This window comes from Mus caroli, chromosome 1 (genome assembly GCF_900094665.2).
Source record: "Mus caroli chromosome 1, CAROLI_EIJ_v1.1, whole genome shotgun sequence".
NCBI lineage: Eukaryota > Metazoa > Chordata > Mammalia > Rodentia > Muridae > Mus > Mus caroli.
Genome location: NC_034570.1, coordinates 85,483,051 through 85,499,023, shown reverse-complemented (window position 1 = coordinate 85,499,023; position 15,973 = coordinate 85,483,051). Strand labels below are relative to the sequence as shown.

General features: G+C 53.3%; 1 protein-coding gene across 10 annotated transcripts in view; it reads left to right on the top strand.

Annotated features, from left to right (window-relative positions):
- Kif1a (kinesin family member 1A) overlaps positions 1-13,781 on the top strand; it is an 88,338-nt gene extending 74,557 nt beyond the window's left edge. For 7 of the 10 annotated variants that reach the window (XM_029476984.1, XM_029476973.1, XM_029476977.1 and 4 more), the window contains 11 exons: positions 3,448-3,562; positions 4,480-4,613; positions 5,676-5,737; positions 6,127-6,272; positions 6,666-6,866; positions 7,400-7,477; positions 7,866-7,990; positions 8,630-8,782; positions 9,239-9,431; positions 10,175-10,293; positions 10,746-13,781. In XM_029476984.1, the coding sequence (XP_029332844.1) occupies positions 3,448-3,562; positions 4,480-4,613; positions 5,676-5,737; positions 6,127-6,272; positions 6,666-6,866; positions 7,400-7,477; positions 7,866-7,990; positions 8,630-8,782; positions 9,239-9,431; positions 10,175-10,293; positions 10,746-10,788 (1,369 nt within the window). In that variant the 3' untranslated portion in view covers positions 10,789-13,781. Of the gene's footprint in view, positions 1-2,327; positions 2,352-3,447; positions 3,563-4,479; positions 4,614-5,675; positions 5,738-6,126; positions 6,273-6,665; positions 6,867-7,399; positions 7,478-7,865; positions 7,991-8,629; positions 8,783-9,238; positions 9,432-10,174; positions 10,294-10,745 lie in introns of all 10 variants that reach the window. The other 3 variants (XM_029476980.1, XM_029477003.1, XM_029476993.1) reach the window with 1 other exon arrangement.
- Positions 13,782-15,973: the final 2,192 nt, after the last annotated feature.

Sequence of the window (15,973 nt, the reverse complement as noted above, 5' to 3'; positions counted from 1 at the left end):
GGGCAACACTTACACAGTGAATCTGCAGTGCTCCTCTCATGGGTCGTCCTCCACATGAGCACTATACTTGCTGTACCACAGGAGTTTGGCTGTCTTGTCTGTAGGCCTGCAAGGGCAGTTGTGTCCCCTGGGGAAAGATGAGAACCACCCACTAAGTCTCCTGATGTCTCTCCAGGTCAAGTGAGCCAGTTGGAAGCAAGATCTTGCCTGGAGGCCCAGACTGTTACATCCTTGGGCTCTGGTTATAGAAGGAGCCTTGTTGGCCACTCTTCTGAGGATCCTATGTGACCTGCCCCACCTTCTGCATGGTGCAGACTAGCCATTTCATATCCCTTCCATGGTGGGGGGGGGGTCCAAGGGATGCCATGTCAGTGGGGACACCAAGGGAGTGCACACAGTAGGCGGGGGTTCAGGTGACACCAGAAGGACAGTAGTGAGAGCAGTTTGTGATGGAGGGACTTTCCTTGTGCTAGGCCTGCTTACTAAGCTGTATTTGTGGATAATGGGCAGTGGAACCATAGCCAAAGCCAAAGTCAACTGAAATTCTCTGCTCACAGGGGGGCACCACTTAGAATTTCTAATGCAGCAGTCTGGGGTGAAGCTCAAGAATCCACATATTAAAAAGTTCCTGAGTGGTGTAGGGTTTTAAACTCTTTGGAGTCACTGCCTTGTGACTAGATGCTATGGTCCCCTACAGGTTGGGAGACTTGCATCTGGTGAAGGCCTCTTGTTGAACAAAGGCCTCCTGCCACAAGAAGCAGGAGGTGCATGTGTGTGCGCTGTCTTCTTCTGAAGCCATAGTTCAGTCATGGGGAACCCCTGCCAACCTTACTTAATTATTCTGGTAGCCACATCTCTAGATACTGTCTTTCCATCCTGTGGATGCCTCACAATGGGGCTTAAAGTTTGACCCAGGGATGCTGGGTTCCCGATCTCCAAATTGGTTAAATGTCAGCCTATGAGGAGTGGAAGGCTGTGTGGAAGAGGTGCAGGCTTCCCCCGAGTACTCGATGCCCAGTGATCCAAAGTGGATCCTGTACTCCACATGGTGTGAGCTTCCACTGTGGCCTCTAAGGGCCTTTCCATTGTCTGTGACCTGGGCTCTCCTACATAGGCCACCTTAGCTTCTCTAAATTCTGCTCTTCTGCCTTATGGTTGATGGTAATTCATCATGGGTCCCACATAACAACCTGCACGTTTGGGTTCCACAAAGGCGGCAGTTCCTCTGCTTCCCCTCCCCAGCCCCCCGCACTACCCCCCCTCTCAACAGAGGCTTAGAGAACACAAGGACGCTCCAGACCCTCCATTCATTGATTCACTGGGACATCACATATAAGTCATGGCTGGTGGAGAGTAATGCTAGCCACAAGGCCCATGTGTGCGGCACCCCCCACCCCCAGAGGACAGCAGTTGACCTCTAAGGCCAGTGACCAACCATCATTTGGAAGTGACTTGCAAGGAGCTTCGTTGTGTTGATCCTGGAGCCTGTTTTGGTTAGCCACCTGGCCGCTGGAAGATGACACAATTTTGGAAAGGGTTTAGTCCTGCCACAGAGAGTGGTCCAAGTTTAGTCATACCTACCTTGAGAAGGTACCCCTTGCTCAAGCCTTCAAAGATATTCCAGCATGCTGGGGTCTGAAGAGTCCTCCATGCACTCAAAGGCCAATTTTGTCTTCTCTCATTGGGGCCTGGACTAAGGCCACTTTAAGCTGGCAGGAACCACTGAATTTCCAGTAGTACCCCAGATGAGCTCTGAAACCACATTGGTTTGGCCAGACTCATTTCTCTGGGTGTTCCACTCAGGGCAGAAAGGCAAGGATAGGTCTGGGGCTCAGTCCCTGGGGGGGGGGGACTAAGCTGGGAAGGTCATACTCTTTCCAGGAGCACAGAGGGGGTTCTGTCTACACAAACATGCATGCACGCACCATTCAGGAACTTTCAGGCCACTTCAGAGATTTTGAAGGCAAAGGATGATAGATATAGATGCAAAGTCCAAGCAAGATGTGACAGGGCTAGTCCTACTCTGACATCATTGCAATGGTGACACTGGCTCCAAGATATCCCATGCCACATTTTAGCTCCTTGGTTCTGAAGGACACCTTGTTGACGTGGGGACAGTTACTGCCCTGTGTACCACAAGGGAACAGTGCAGAGAAATTCTGACCCTTGTGGTCATGGCTGGAGGCAGCTTCATGAGGATATGGGGTATCTGTGGGGCCGGGCTGGGGCTCCAGGGGGCCCCTCAGCAGCTGTGCTGGCCATGGAAGGACTGTTCTGACGTCTCGCTCTCTTCTGTGTGTGTGCGTGTGTCCTGGCTGCGCCCTTAGCGTTTCCTTCGGAAATGACACTAGGTACAGGCACCATTATCTCCTGCCCTTGCTTGCTCCACCCCCTCTATCTGTTCCTTCCCCTTCTCCTCCAATGCTGCCTGCTCTTTACCCTGTTCTGGTTGCCCGCTGTCTCCACTTGCCTTAGACCTCTCCGTAGTGATATGTGTCTGACAGTGGCCCTGTCCAGCCTGTTTTGTACCATGTCCCTGACCCATTGACCCCACACCCTATTCCCTGGACAGTGTCATACAGGAAGAAAGGCAGCACCAGCCAATCTCACACATGGCCAGGCACCTCAGGGAGCCTGCTGGTGCCCTTGAAAGGCCTGGCCATGAGGTACTGGGAGAGCTGCTGCCACCTGGCCTGTGAACTGTGTATCTGTGAGGATGCTTGGAGGGGGTGGGACTGTGGAGTGGCTATGCTACGAACTGGGGCAAATTCCCTCCCAGGGAACCCTGGATATTTAAAGTAAATGAAGCATACTGTCGCACAGCAGCCATCTTCCAGAGTAGTGGCCTACAGGGATTGTAGTACAGGGGTCCCCATGGTAGATACAAGGTCCAGGGCTCCTGGTAGTTACCCTGAACTCCTCTGGGCAAATCTGGGCCCTGCTGACACCCCAGCTGGAGATAGGGACAGAGGGAAGATCATGAGGTTGCTATTCCCATGGAACCCCTCTCAGGAGCCCATGAGATGCTGCCACTCACAGGCCGCTGTTTCCACTCCAAGCATCCTCCCCCAGGGCCTTTCCCTGGCAGCGTGAGTCTTAATGGAAGGGGTGGGCTGAGGAGGGCTTGGCCAACTCAGGGAGATCTCTGGCGATGCCTCCTTGCTCAGACTTTGAGGCTAGGACAGCTCCTCTCCCTTCCTCTGCCTTCTTCCCAGTCCACACTGGGGCAGAGGAAGCCGGGGCTGCCAGGCAATGAATGGCCCCACGGTGGCCCCTGCTTGGTCCCCGGTCTGATGCCACCAGCCTTCTTGGTGCCACCCAAGCTTCCCATCCCATGACTCCAGTAATCTCCCTGCAGTTCTCCTCTCTCTGTGTCTGTCTGCATGTTCCTATTCCCACTGAGAGCATCCCCACACGTTGTCTTTTACTTCATCTGCTTTCTTCCAGGACCTTCTACCAGTTTGAAGCAGCCTGGGACAGTTCCATGCATAACTCCCTCCTGCTGAATCGTGTCACCCCTTACCGGGAGAAAATCTACATGACGCTCTCTGCCTACATTGAGGCAAGATACCCACGTCCACAACACCTCCTATAGCTTGAGGGGCTTGCAAAGTGACATGGAGGTCCATGGACCCCACTCTCTTCTCAGAGAATGCTTCAAGTCCTTGAGTAGACCCATATGCTTTAATGCCATTGCTCAATCCTAGCACATGCATATATCTTTAGTGCTTAGATGTCAGGTTTGAGACTACAGGTTGGCTGCATCATCACCAAGCATTGCATCAATATCCCAGAAAATGCAAAAGTAGAAGCCCTTCACTGCCCCTCCTACACTCAGATCTTCAGTCATCAGGTCTATGGCCAGATGTGGGCTGTGGCCCTCTTCTGAGGCCTAGTGAAAGACTGGAATGTGCTTCTGTCTGGACAACAATAGCAAAAGAGGAGTCTGGAGAAGGTGGGAGCCAGGTCATCTAAAGGGCACCACTTCTCCATAGAGCCAGATCACTCTAGATAACAATTGTGGGCTACCTCAGGGGCAGTGATGCAACCTGGGAAATGCTGGCAGGGCCTTGACTCTATATTCAGAGCATATCTGCTGTGAGATGCCTACTGTGCACAGATGGGAGTTAGCAAGCAGATGCAAAAAGAATTCATAGTCTCACATTCAAGTGTGAGAATAACCATGCTTTGCCTTGATCTGCAGGAAGATTTCAGGCTGTGCCCTTGGTTATATAGCCAGGGAGCAGAGTAGATCCAGTGCCCCGCAGATCCTTGCTAATCTCTGTTTTCAACAATGGGGTAGAGGGAGCAGAACTCTTGCTCCCTCCCCTAGGAATCTACTCAGGGTCAGGAGCAGGCATTAGCAGCCTTCAGTGGCTCTTATATCCTAATGAAGATTGGATAGGTGCATTCTGGTTGAGCCTGGGGCCTGGGCACTCTGGACCACTCTATGCCCATGCCCTCTGTCATGTAATGCAGATGGAGAACTGTACCCAGCCAGCTGTCATCACCAAGGACTTCTGCATGGTTTTCTACTCTCGGGACGCCAAGCTACCAGCCTCACGCTCCATTCGCAACCTGTTTGGCAGTGGCAGCCTAAGGGCCACAGAAGGGTGAGCTCACTAGAGTGGGCAGAGGAGGGGGTCTGTGCATCAAAGAGGGGAACTCACCAAAGGGGTAGGAGAAGACTGCCTCCTCTCATCCTGGGCATATGGAAGAACTGTGTTGGACTCAAATGCAGCCTTGGATGTCTCCTACCCCCCAAAACCCCCCCCCTCCCAGCGACTCCTGTGTAAAGAAGCCCTTAGCTCCATAGCACAGACCTGATAGGGTAAGGATCAACCTTCTACCATCCAGGTCTCTGCCTTCAGCTGCCCTGCTGGTCAGTGCAGCACATATAGGGGACATTCATCATGTCAAGCAGGCATGAGGGAACTCTCTCTTTTCCATGGGAAGTGGAAAGGCCTGTGGATACCAACCTCCCCATGGGTGCCCTGCACCCCCACCCCAGGAAGCTCTTCCCTCAGGACTGCTTATAGCACACAGGAGAAACGGGATGGGTGTATGGGGGTGGGGTGGGTAGTGGAGGACTGTGGGCATAGCTTTAAGTGGGATATGAGTTAAGTGGCTTTGCCGGACACTGCATCCATCCTCCTCCATTCTTGCCACTTCCTGTAGCTTCAGCGGTAGAGACTGGGCCAGAACCATGGGAGAAGTGAGGCTCTCTGCAGCTCAGAGCAGGCCACTAATCTACCCCCATGGAGCCAGTGTTGAGGCCACACTAGGCACAGCAGAAGGCGCTTGGGGATCAGGACCCAGTGGTCAGCAAGGTCCATCTCTAGGAGAGGGCTGTGGTGTGATCTTGGTGGGACTGGAGTCACAGGACTAGGAGGAGGGCTTCTCTGTGAGATGTGAAGCCTGCTGGGGACTGGAGGTGCCTGATGCTGAGGGTCTGGCAAAAGTGTCCATGCCTCTTGATGCCCCATGGGTCACTCAGCTCACAGCAGAGCTGAGGTCTGGCATAGGGACAGCAGCTCAGGGTGCAACATGCTACAGTAGGAAACAGGCAAAGTCTGCCTCAGACTGAGTCGTGGTGGTGAGCTGACTCCTAGTCTGTCTGTCCGTCCTCATAGCTGTGCCTAGTAACAGTGTGTCTCCTTCCTCTGATCCCCCAGCAACCGTGTGACTGGTGTGTATGAGCTCAGCCTTTGCCACGTGGCCGACGCAGGCAGCCCAGGTAGGAGACTTTCCTGACTTCCCTCTGCTGGGGCAGAGTCGGGGCCCTGGGATGCCTGGCTTGCTCAGCCTCTGCTCCCCTTGACTTGACTTCTGCTAAGTTGGAAGCCTTACCTGCACAGTGCAAGTACTTTCCCTCCAGTCCCCAGAGTGTCCTCGATGGGAGGGCAGAGAGGAGTCGAGTCTGCTGGCTGCTGTGACCACCTATGTCATAGTCCCGTGGGAGAGGGACTATCAGTTTCTTATGTGTAAGGTCCACGTGATCCTGTGGCCTCGGGGTGGACCAAGGCCCAGGGGAGCCAATCTTGAACCCAGAAAGGAACAAACGTCAGCAGCTGTGCCAGCAGCGTTGGTATCTGTCAGAACACTAGAGTGTCAATCTCCATGCAGGGATGCAGCGTCGGCGCCGGCGGGTGCTGGACACATCAGTAGCCTATGTCCGGGGTGAGGAGAACCTGGCTGGCTGGAGGCCCCGAAGTGACAGCCTAATCCTAGATCACCAGTGGGAACTGGAGAAACTGAGCCTCTTACAGGAGGTGAGTGTGGGAGCCGCTGGGGACCAAAAGACCCCACACAGCAGGCTCCATTCTGGATCGCTGCACTTGCCTAAAGTGGATCCAGCCAGGGAAACCACCCTCCTGAGCTGACACTGCTTGTCTAGCCACAGGGTGTACGTGGGGAGCAGGATGCCGAGGGATAGACCCCTGCTGCTCACAAAAGGACCCGTGTGCATACTAGGTGTGCTGGCTATGAAGGAGAAGACACATAGGCAGGACATCTGAGTCCTGCCAGCAGTGTGTCCCTCAGGTTACCAGGCATAACCAGGCATGGCAGACCTCCTCACGCTTTACCAGAGGTCCTTGCTGCCATGCACGGCAGCCAGCACCTGCCCTGGCTGGTAACCTCACTCACCTTGGTTGTCCTGGCAGGTGGAAAAGACCAGGCACTACCTGCTCCTTCGGGAGAAGCTGGAGACGACCCAGCGCCCTGGCCCTGAGGTGCTGTCCCCAGCCTCCAGTGAGGACTCTGAGTCCCGTAGTTCTTCAGGTGCCTCTTCCCCATTGTCAGCTGAGGGTCAGCCGTCACCTCTGGAGGCTCCCAACGAGAGGCAGAGGGAGCTGGCTGTCAAGGTAGGTTGGGCGGGTGGGTGATGTGACCACGGCTTTGTCTTCACAGGCCCTGGTCATTTCAGGGTGACCCAAAGGCCCAGCCTGATCTGTGGCCAGCTTCAGTCAGACTTGCTAGAATCTGGAACGGGGAGGAGTAGGGACCAGTTCGCGCCTTGCCTGCCACCTCACCCCACTTTACTCTCCTTCCGAAGCCTCAGCTTGAGGCCTTTTATAGGCTCTTCCCCAAGTGTGATTTGTCATCTTCTGATTCCCTGAATTGCCTAGGAGCTAGGTCACTGCCTCTATTCAGAGCCAGTCCCTATTGTTGCTATATAGGCCACTAGGGAGGCCTCGCATCTTCAGGTGATGCTAATTCATAGCCTTCCTAGGAGCTCCCAAGGAGGAGGGGTAGGAGTTCCCAAGTTTGGGAAGAGGGTCTACCCCCTTACCCTGCCATTCTTCATCAACTCCCATCTGAGCACGTCTTGGAAAGGGTGGATGGAGGCCCTGTGCTGCCACTGGTGCAGAGATGACCTTGTGTTCTCTATCTGCAGTGCTTACGACTCCTCATGCACACATTCAACAGGGAATACACCCACAGCCACGTCTGTATCAGCGCCAGCGAGAGCAAGGTAGGTGAGGACCCCCATTGCCAATAGTCAAGGGCAAGGCCCAGTGAGATACCTCATAAACAAGGGCTGGAATCTGAGGAGGCTGGGGTATGAGTGAGGTCTTGACCCAGCCTAGCCCAGACCACACAGTGTTACCCAGGCCCTAAGTGTCTCTTGTTCTCTTCCCATCTCCTTAACACACTCTGTTTTCCTGGACCCCTCATCCTGCAGGCTCCTACCTGCTCCAGAAGTTCATACACTGAATAGCATCTGAAGGGGACGTCCACCTGGGTCAGGGTAGTCTGATCCTGGTAGGAATAGGCACGGCTGTGTAGGAGTGTGTGAGGAGAAACCCCATCGTCCCGAAGGCCCAGAGACCCACCTGAGAAAGATTTTCTGTCTCCTGTAGCTCTCTGAGATGTCTGTCACCCTGATGCGGGACCCATCCATGTCCCCTCTGGGTGCTGCTACGCTCACTCCCTCCTCCACTTGCCCCTCTCTGATCGAAGGACGATACGGTGCCACTGATGTGAGGTGAGTGAGCTTTGTCCTACCCGGAGAGCTTCTAGCACCTTAAAGCCAATTGGTGATAGTTTCTGGGACTCAGGGATGGAGAAAACAGGTTCAGGGGACTGTGGGCATAGCATGGGACTTAGGGAAAGGTAGGGCATGGCAGAAGAACGTGTTGGCCTTCTTGGAGGCCCCTCTGTCCAGCTAGCTCACACAGCTGCACCATGCCCTCTCTTTCTCAGTTAGCACAAATAAAAGATGTTTTAGTGAATAACCCCAGAAAGATGAGAACAGAAACACTCCCTTTTTAGGGACAGGGCTCCTAAAATACTCAGTGAACCACCACTGGTACTTTTAGAGAGGAAGGGAAGGTGTGTGGGCTTTAATACAGGCAGAGGCTGGGGATCGTCCCAGAGGAGGGAGTGGTATCTCCCCAGCAATGCAGAGCCAGCCCTGGCTGTACCACAAGCTGCTGGCTTTGGAGTTCTCATTCACTCCAGCAACCCTAGATGGAGGTAGACTCTGTGAGACCCAGGAACTCCTCCTTTTGGACAGAGACAGAAAGTCCCAGAGCTCTCCCCTAGCCGCTGTGAGGAGGGTATTACCAGGGAACACCAGTCCCTTGAGGAACCCTGGCAGAAGGCAGTCACCTTCTATTTCCAGGACCCCCCAGCCCTGCTCCCGGCCCGCCAGCCCAGAGCCTGAGCTCCTGCCAGAACTTGACTCTAAGAAGACTCCCTCCCCTGTTCGGGCAACAGAGACAGAGAAGGAACCCCAGCGACTGCTGGTCCCTGACATCCAAGAGATCCGAGTCAGGTATGCAAGGTCTTTCCTGGAATCAGAAGCATTCTAGAAATAGGCAACCAGCCCTGGCCCATGTGCAGGGCCCAGCTTGGTGTCAGGGGACCGCTCACCTCTGTACAAGGTAGGCAGGGTCCTGTGGCCCTCGTGGTAACAATTGGAAAGTGGAGAGCAGGTGAGTAGGGCAGAGATGGGGAGGTGAGTGGGGGAGAGATGGGGACCTAGTGGACTCTGGACTCTGGGACTTTAGCTTTTTTCCTCTTGAATTTCCCCACTGAAAATTGGGGACTTGTCCCAGATGTGAGATGGTGGTTCTGTTCTTGGACATCCCAAAGCAAGATATGTCAGCCACCCTCTCCCCATACCTGGTCTTCCTTCCTGAGGACCCTAGTGTAGGGCAGTAGAGTGTGAGCCCCTGTGTTGGCTCTGCCACCCCAACTTCTTGAGCCAACAGATGTGTCTGCCTCACAGCCCAATCGTCTCCAAGAAGGGATACCTGCATTTCCTGGAGCCACACACGGCTGGCTGGGCCAAGCGCTTCGTGGTGGTGAGGCGTCCCTACGCCTACATGTACAACAGTGACAAGGACACAGTGGAGAGATTTGTGCTCAACCTCTCCACTGCACAGGTGGAGTACAGCGAGGACCAGCAGGCCATGCTCAAGGTGCGGCCAGGGCCCAGCTCGGATGCACTTAGTCCTCCAGGGGAGGTGCTCCCTGTTCCCTGTTAGGGCATAGCTCCTGACCTGTCCCTGTCTCGGGCTCAGCAAGGCTCCTAGTAACAGCTCTTGGTGATGGAAAGTATTGCTGTCATCCACATCACTAACACCAGCTAGGTCCCATCTGAGGTTGGCACACCCTCACAGCCCCTACAAGCTGTCTTGCCCAAGGCACTGACTGACTGACTCATGGTCCTCTGCAAGCAGGAGCCAGCTCCTTCCAGCTCGTCATTTGAAGGGAAGGTTGGTTCTCCAGGCCATGTGGAAGGAGGCTGTAGTACCCATTGTGTTTTATTCCCTGTGTGCAGAGAGAGCTATATGAACCTAGTTGCTATGCACACCTAGCACAGAGGGCACAGCTGAAAAGGGCACTCTGGGCTGGAGAGATGGCTCAGCGGTTAAGAGCACCGTCTACTCTTCCAGAGGTCCTGAGTTCAATTCCCAGCAACCACACGGTGCCTCACAATCATCTGTAACAGCCACAGAGTACTCATATAAATAATAATTAAAGAAAAAACAAACAAACAAACAAACAAAAAGAAGAAAAGGGCACTTCATCCAGGGTCCCAGGCAGTGATGTGACCCACAGAGATCAGACTCATTTCCAGGGTTTCTGAAGGTGTTCTTTCTTGGTGGTGGCAATGGCCATGTTACCACGATGCCTTCTCACCAGCAGCTTTCCTCTACAGACACCCAACACATTCGCTGTGTGCACGGAGCACCGAGGCATCCTGCTGCAGGCCAACAGTGACAAGGACATGCACGACTGGCTGTATGCCTTCAACCCGCTCCTGGCTGGGACCATCCGGTACGGGCTGGGCAGGGAGATGGGCAAAAAAGGAAACGCCATATGGAGACCTAGCAGATGTCACTCCTCCAGGGGGCTGGAGCTCACAGGGCTTCGTGTTCTTGGGACTGGGGCATTCTTGAGCATGCTGGTACCTGTTTGAGAGTCGTTAATGCTCATGCAATAAGTCAGCTGAATGCAGGCTCTAATGGATAGACCCAGGTTCCTGTGGAGGGATTCCTCCCCTTCCATGTCACAGGCTTGATGAAGGGCTGTGGGGGAGCTAAGGTGCCACCCCAAAGCACTGACATATTCGATATCAAGTCTCTACGAGCCTAAGGGGATTAAGGAAGACCTGGGGCTCTGATGTGTAGTCTGGAGGCCTGCTGAGCGGCCTCTGGCTGCTGGCAGACTTGGGGGTCAACTCCTGGCTCTGACTACAGGTTCTCCCCTTCGCCCCTCCACCCTTGCAGGTCCAAGCTCTCTCGAAGGAGATCTGCACAGATGCGGGTCTGAGTTGAAAGCCTTCCGGACTTCCAGTGGCCCAGACCACTCCCCTGTCCATACCATCTGTTCTGTCATCTGCCACTCAGCCCTTCCCCACTACCCACCACCAGGGGATACCTGTGCTGGGCCCAGCAACCCTACCTCTGGAGGGAGGCCTATACCACATGACGAATTGTGCTCCCCCAGAGGTTGTGCGTGTTGTGGTTTCTTCCAAAATTGCTCTGGTGGGAAGTTCGGAATGCCAGGAAGGTCAGAGGGCCCGAGACCCAGGGTATTGCCGCTGTTCTAATATTTTTTTAAGCATAGACAGACTTATAATTAATATACATTAGTTAGTGGCGTTGAAACAGTCCTCTGAGACATTAACTATAAGACTGTGTTCTGTTTATAAGTATTTATTTCTAATGCCTCCAGGTAGGGCTGTGAGGTTCATGTGAAGCTACCTTCTCCCCTCCCATCCCCCCTTCAGCCTGGCCCTGTTGGTTCCCACCTGTATCTCCAGCCTGCAAGGGGCAGAGGGAGGGAGGGACGTGAACAAACCATGGCTCCTCACAGCCTGGCACAGGGAAACTCCGTCCTGGCCAGTTTTGTCTGAGATGCACCTTGCATGGTACGTGTGTGAGAGGTTGTGCAAGTCCTGAGACTTAGGCAATTCAGAAGTCACCCTGTGCTACTTCTGAGGGAACAGTTCCCAAAATGGAGCAATAAAGGTGGTGTGGGCAGCTTCATCTCAGAGCGAGGAGGATCAGGTGAGGGGTATGGTCCAACCTCGCTAGGCAGACTGGCTTCGGCTGAGCTGTGTCCAGACTGTTGGGTAGGCGGCTGCGTTTGCACACGGCTGTGGGTGACAGAGGCCATGGGTGTTCAGAGTGGGGCCTCTGACTGTAGCCTTGGGTGTTGATGAGCAGAGGAATGGATATGTAGCTCTGGGAAGTTCTGTGATCAGTGATCCCTTACGTCTGCCCAGGGGTGGCGCTCCTGTAAATCTCAGCAAGAGAACTCAATGAGTGATGTATGTCCATCAAGCACAGGAGGGTGACCTCGTGATGGTCTTGGTAAAGGGACTCTTCTGTACCTTCTGTACCTGGGGACTTTTCATACCACAGGTCCATTTGGAAAGCCAGAAACCAAACCTCAAGTCCCCAGGACCCATCAGAAGCAGTTACACTCAGCATCCAGCTATTCCAGGAATCTCCCTCCACCCTTGTCAGCCCCTCCCCCCTCTGGATCAGCTGATGGGTCTAAGCTCCCCATCAGCTCAGGCTGTCTCCACATGGCACTGGATACTCTCGCAGCCAATGTTCACAGCATCCCTACTGTCTGGAAGGTCATAGAAGGTTCTGGCTTCAAGGTCCCTTGGCATAGTTATCCAGGCATCAAGATTCAGGGTAGTGGCAGGGCTCATGCTGAAAGTAGTGTGTGCACCTGCCAGCCAGTGTGAGTCCAGTGGAAACTGAGAATTCACCCATCACTGGGGTCAGGTGCCATATGGGTAGCCACCCTCATGCCGGGCCACCCTCATCCCCAGGACTTGAGGTAATAGTCATTAGCATCAAGTGTCAGGGAACCCTCTCCATGAAGTATAGAATAAGACTCATTCCCAAGAATCCAAATCTAGGTGCCCATCCCAGAGCAAGATTAAACTAGAAACCAGGTGACCTGAGCTGTCCGCGGTGGACTGTGGAGGCAGGAGATTGAGATACAAAGTGGAGAGAAGACACCTGTGTTAAGAAACTCACTCTGGTGCTCGTGACCAGGAGGGAAGGAGCGAGTTGCTTCAATTTCTTGGTTCCCAAGGGCCACACAGCCCCCAGCAGGCAGAAAGGCAGTCAGGCTTGCCACACTCGCTCAGGTCAACCAGCCTGAAGCTGAGGCCTTGCAAGAGTCCAGCTCCACCCAGGAGGTGGGTGTCTGAGGCCAGCCAACCTACAGAGCACCTGTGCCTGGGTCGGGCTATAGAAAGGTTGGGAGCTCTAGTGCCCACCCCACCCCCATTCAGGGGCCATTCCATACTGGCCCAGTGCTGTCCTGGCATTGTCTATGAACCAAGATGGGCTCTCGGCTTTTGTGGGAGTCCTGAGTCAGAACCCAGTAACCGGAACTGATGGACCAAGAAATCTGTCCACAGCTCAGGAAACCTGATTTCTTCATGCCCCGCCGCCTTGCCCAAAATTACCTGTATTATGTCAGCTGAAGGTCATTTGTCCAACAGCTGTGACGTGGAGGGATGACATGAGGACTAGGGATAACCTAGCTGAGGCCTCTGTTTCCTGCTTGGTGCAGAAAGTGAGATGAATCTAGAAAACCACCTCCACAGACGTTTTGGTTTTGATACTTAATGTTGCTCAGGCTGTGACCTCAACTTAGTTTGGGATAATAATCAACTTTCCTGGAGAGGGGGAGTTGTTTCTGCATCCGGGGTGGGGCGGGGCAGTGCTGTGTTGGGTTCCTGTGAGACCCTGCTTATGCCTGGATAACACTTCTAATGCCTCTTGTCCCAAGCAATCATGCCAGCACCTTATTCAACACACACACACAAACGTACTAAATGATTCTCCTCCTCTCTCCTGGTACCTGGAGACCCCTAGCTATCATGGGATTGCTGAATGTGGCTGATGTTACAGATGTGAACAAGACTAAGATGGTTCTCTGCTCCACTCAGCATGGGGACTTCAAAAGACACATTCCTTTATCCCTGGGACCGGAGCCATGCAGTCCCTCAGGATGGACAGATATGGCTGACCTGAGTCTCTCCTTGAGCCTGGACCTCTATAGGTGGTTTGTCTATACCGAGGGGCCCCTGCAACTCAGAGGCTGTTTCCCTGACCTGTACATATGTGGTTGCTGTGGGCTCCCCCTGGCCCCTGTGTCATAACCACCTGATGTAATGACTAGTATCCTGCTGTTTACACCTGAGTGTTAGCTGTAGGCTCCTGTACTGTTTGTGTGCACTTAGGGCTCTGTCCAATTAAGAAATAAATGTGGCTCTCATGCAACACACATCCATTATGTCTTTGTCTGTTGGCTGCAGCTGGAAAAAAAATGCTCACAGGGGCCTGTATCCAACCAGAGATGGTACTGGCTCCCTGGTGGGGAGGGAGGTGACTTCTTAGCGATCCGAGAGGCAGATAGTGAGAAGTGCCAGATGGTGCTATCTCTGAGGCCACCTGCTTGCCTCAGATCAAACCTATTCCAGGTATCCCTACCTGTATGTACCTAGCTCTAAGCAAGCAGCTCCTTCCCCTAGCAGCCTTTTGGGGTGTGGTCCCTCAGAATCTCTGGCCCACAGGGTGTGTGCAGGCCTCAGGCTCTCAGAACTTCCTAAGGCACTAATGTGAGGCTCTCCCGGCGCCTTGGTGGTTCATGGGTCTATACTGAGGCTTGGGTTTCGAGAAAATGGATACACAACCCAAAGTCTATCAACAAGTCAAGAGCCCAGTGGTCTACAAGCTCACACTCGTAGGTGATTGGCTAATACAGAGCCGCACAGTTTCTGGGCAGAAATAAAACTTGAGTATACGTATGCTTTGGTTTCAAGAAGTGCTGATCCTGTAGGAGTTTGGATTCTGCCTGCCAAGTGGATTCTTTATATATTTTTTTGGAATGGAGTTTTGTCTTTAACCCTTTGAGAGAGAAGACAGTTCACTTAACTTCTGTTTGTTGTGGAAGATGGGATCTATGTGGGCTACAGGTGATAGCTGGTTACCTCCAAAGGTCACTGCTGGATTGCTTGGGGCCCTGAGAGAGCAGAGATGTGCTCTGGAGTCTCCTGGGGTGCCACCCTCTGGCTGTAGATGGTACTGCACTAGGCAGCAGCTGGGACTGCATCTGTCTCTTGCTGCTGTGGGTGCTATTGGGTCTCAGACCTGGTAGGCTTGAGGCTTGTGGTCAGTGGAGACCAAGAAGGATCAGAGGGCAGGGGCTACCCTTGCTTCCACTTCTGTAGATAGGTTACTGTGTTATCTTCTAACTCTGAGTTCAGTTGGCTTGGCCAGCCTGTGAGTGTCCCAAAGTGATGAGGACCTTGCTAGAATCCCTCCCAGGTGCTCCAAAGCTGGGGTTCAAATTTCCAGAGATGCAACATGGCCCTGGGACACTCAAGGTCTGGAGAGCTACATTGTGACTTGGTCATTCCACACCAAGCAGGGCTAACTTTGAAGTCACCTGGCTCAAGATTAAGGGGTGTTTTCATAGATTAGGGCTGGCCAGGGTCTGGAGTCATCTTAGGGCAAGGGCAGATTCATGGAAAACCACAAACAAACAAAAAATCAAAACACTAAACAGGGAGGCTGTGTCCCTCCTCCTGGTCCATCAGATGTTGAAAGCTCCATCTCAGCACCTAGAAGGGAGAGGCCCTGCCGGACGGCTCCCACTGTGTGGATAGAGAACCACACAGGCTGAGCACCTGACAGACCACCACAGCCATTTCCCAAGCTCAGATACCAGCATCCTGATTTCACAGTTCTGTGGGAGGCTGCAGGATTGGACAGTCCTCAAAGACAGCCAGGTGGGGACTGGAGAGATGGCTCAGCACTGGCTGCTCTTCCAGAGGTTCTGAGTTCAAATCCCAGCAACCACATGGTGGCTCACAAGCATCTATAATGGGATCCAATGCCCTCTCCTGATGTGTCTGAAGGGAGCAACAGAGTACATTAAATAAACTTAACAACAACAAAAAGCAGCCAGGTGTATTGCCCATGGCCACACTGCTCCCTCCAGACTCCCCCAGGCTGCCTCTCTGCCCTGCCCCCCTTACCCACCTCTTTCCCCCTGCAGAGCAAATCGGTGTTTCTCTGCCTTTTCTAAACAGATCTTCAGAAGAGGGGAGGCAGGGAGGGAGGAAGTGAAACTGCTCTGGCCAACAAGTGTTGTGTTTTGTTTTTGCTAGAAACAGATTTACTTTCCACCAAAAAAAAAAAAAAAAAAAAAAAAAGATGCATTTTATTTTGTTGACACATCTTCATCTACAGCATTTTAGATACTCCTCCACATTCCCAGGTCACTTCAAAGACACACCGTAGTGAAAGTGATCCATTTTCTTTCTTTCTTTTTTTTTTGGTTTTTCGAGACAGGGTTTCTCTGTGTAGCCCTGGCTGATCCTGGAACTCACTCTGTAGACCAGGCTGGCCTCGAACTCAGAAATCCACCTGCCTCTGCCTCCCGAGTGCTGGGATTAAAGGCGTGTGCCACCACA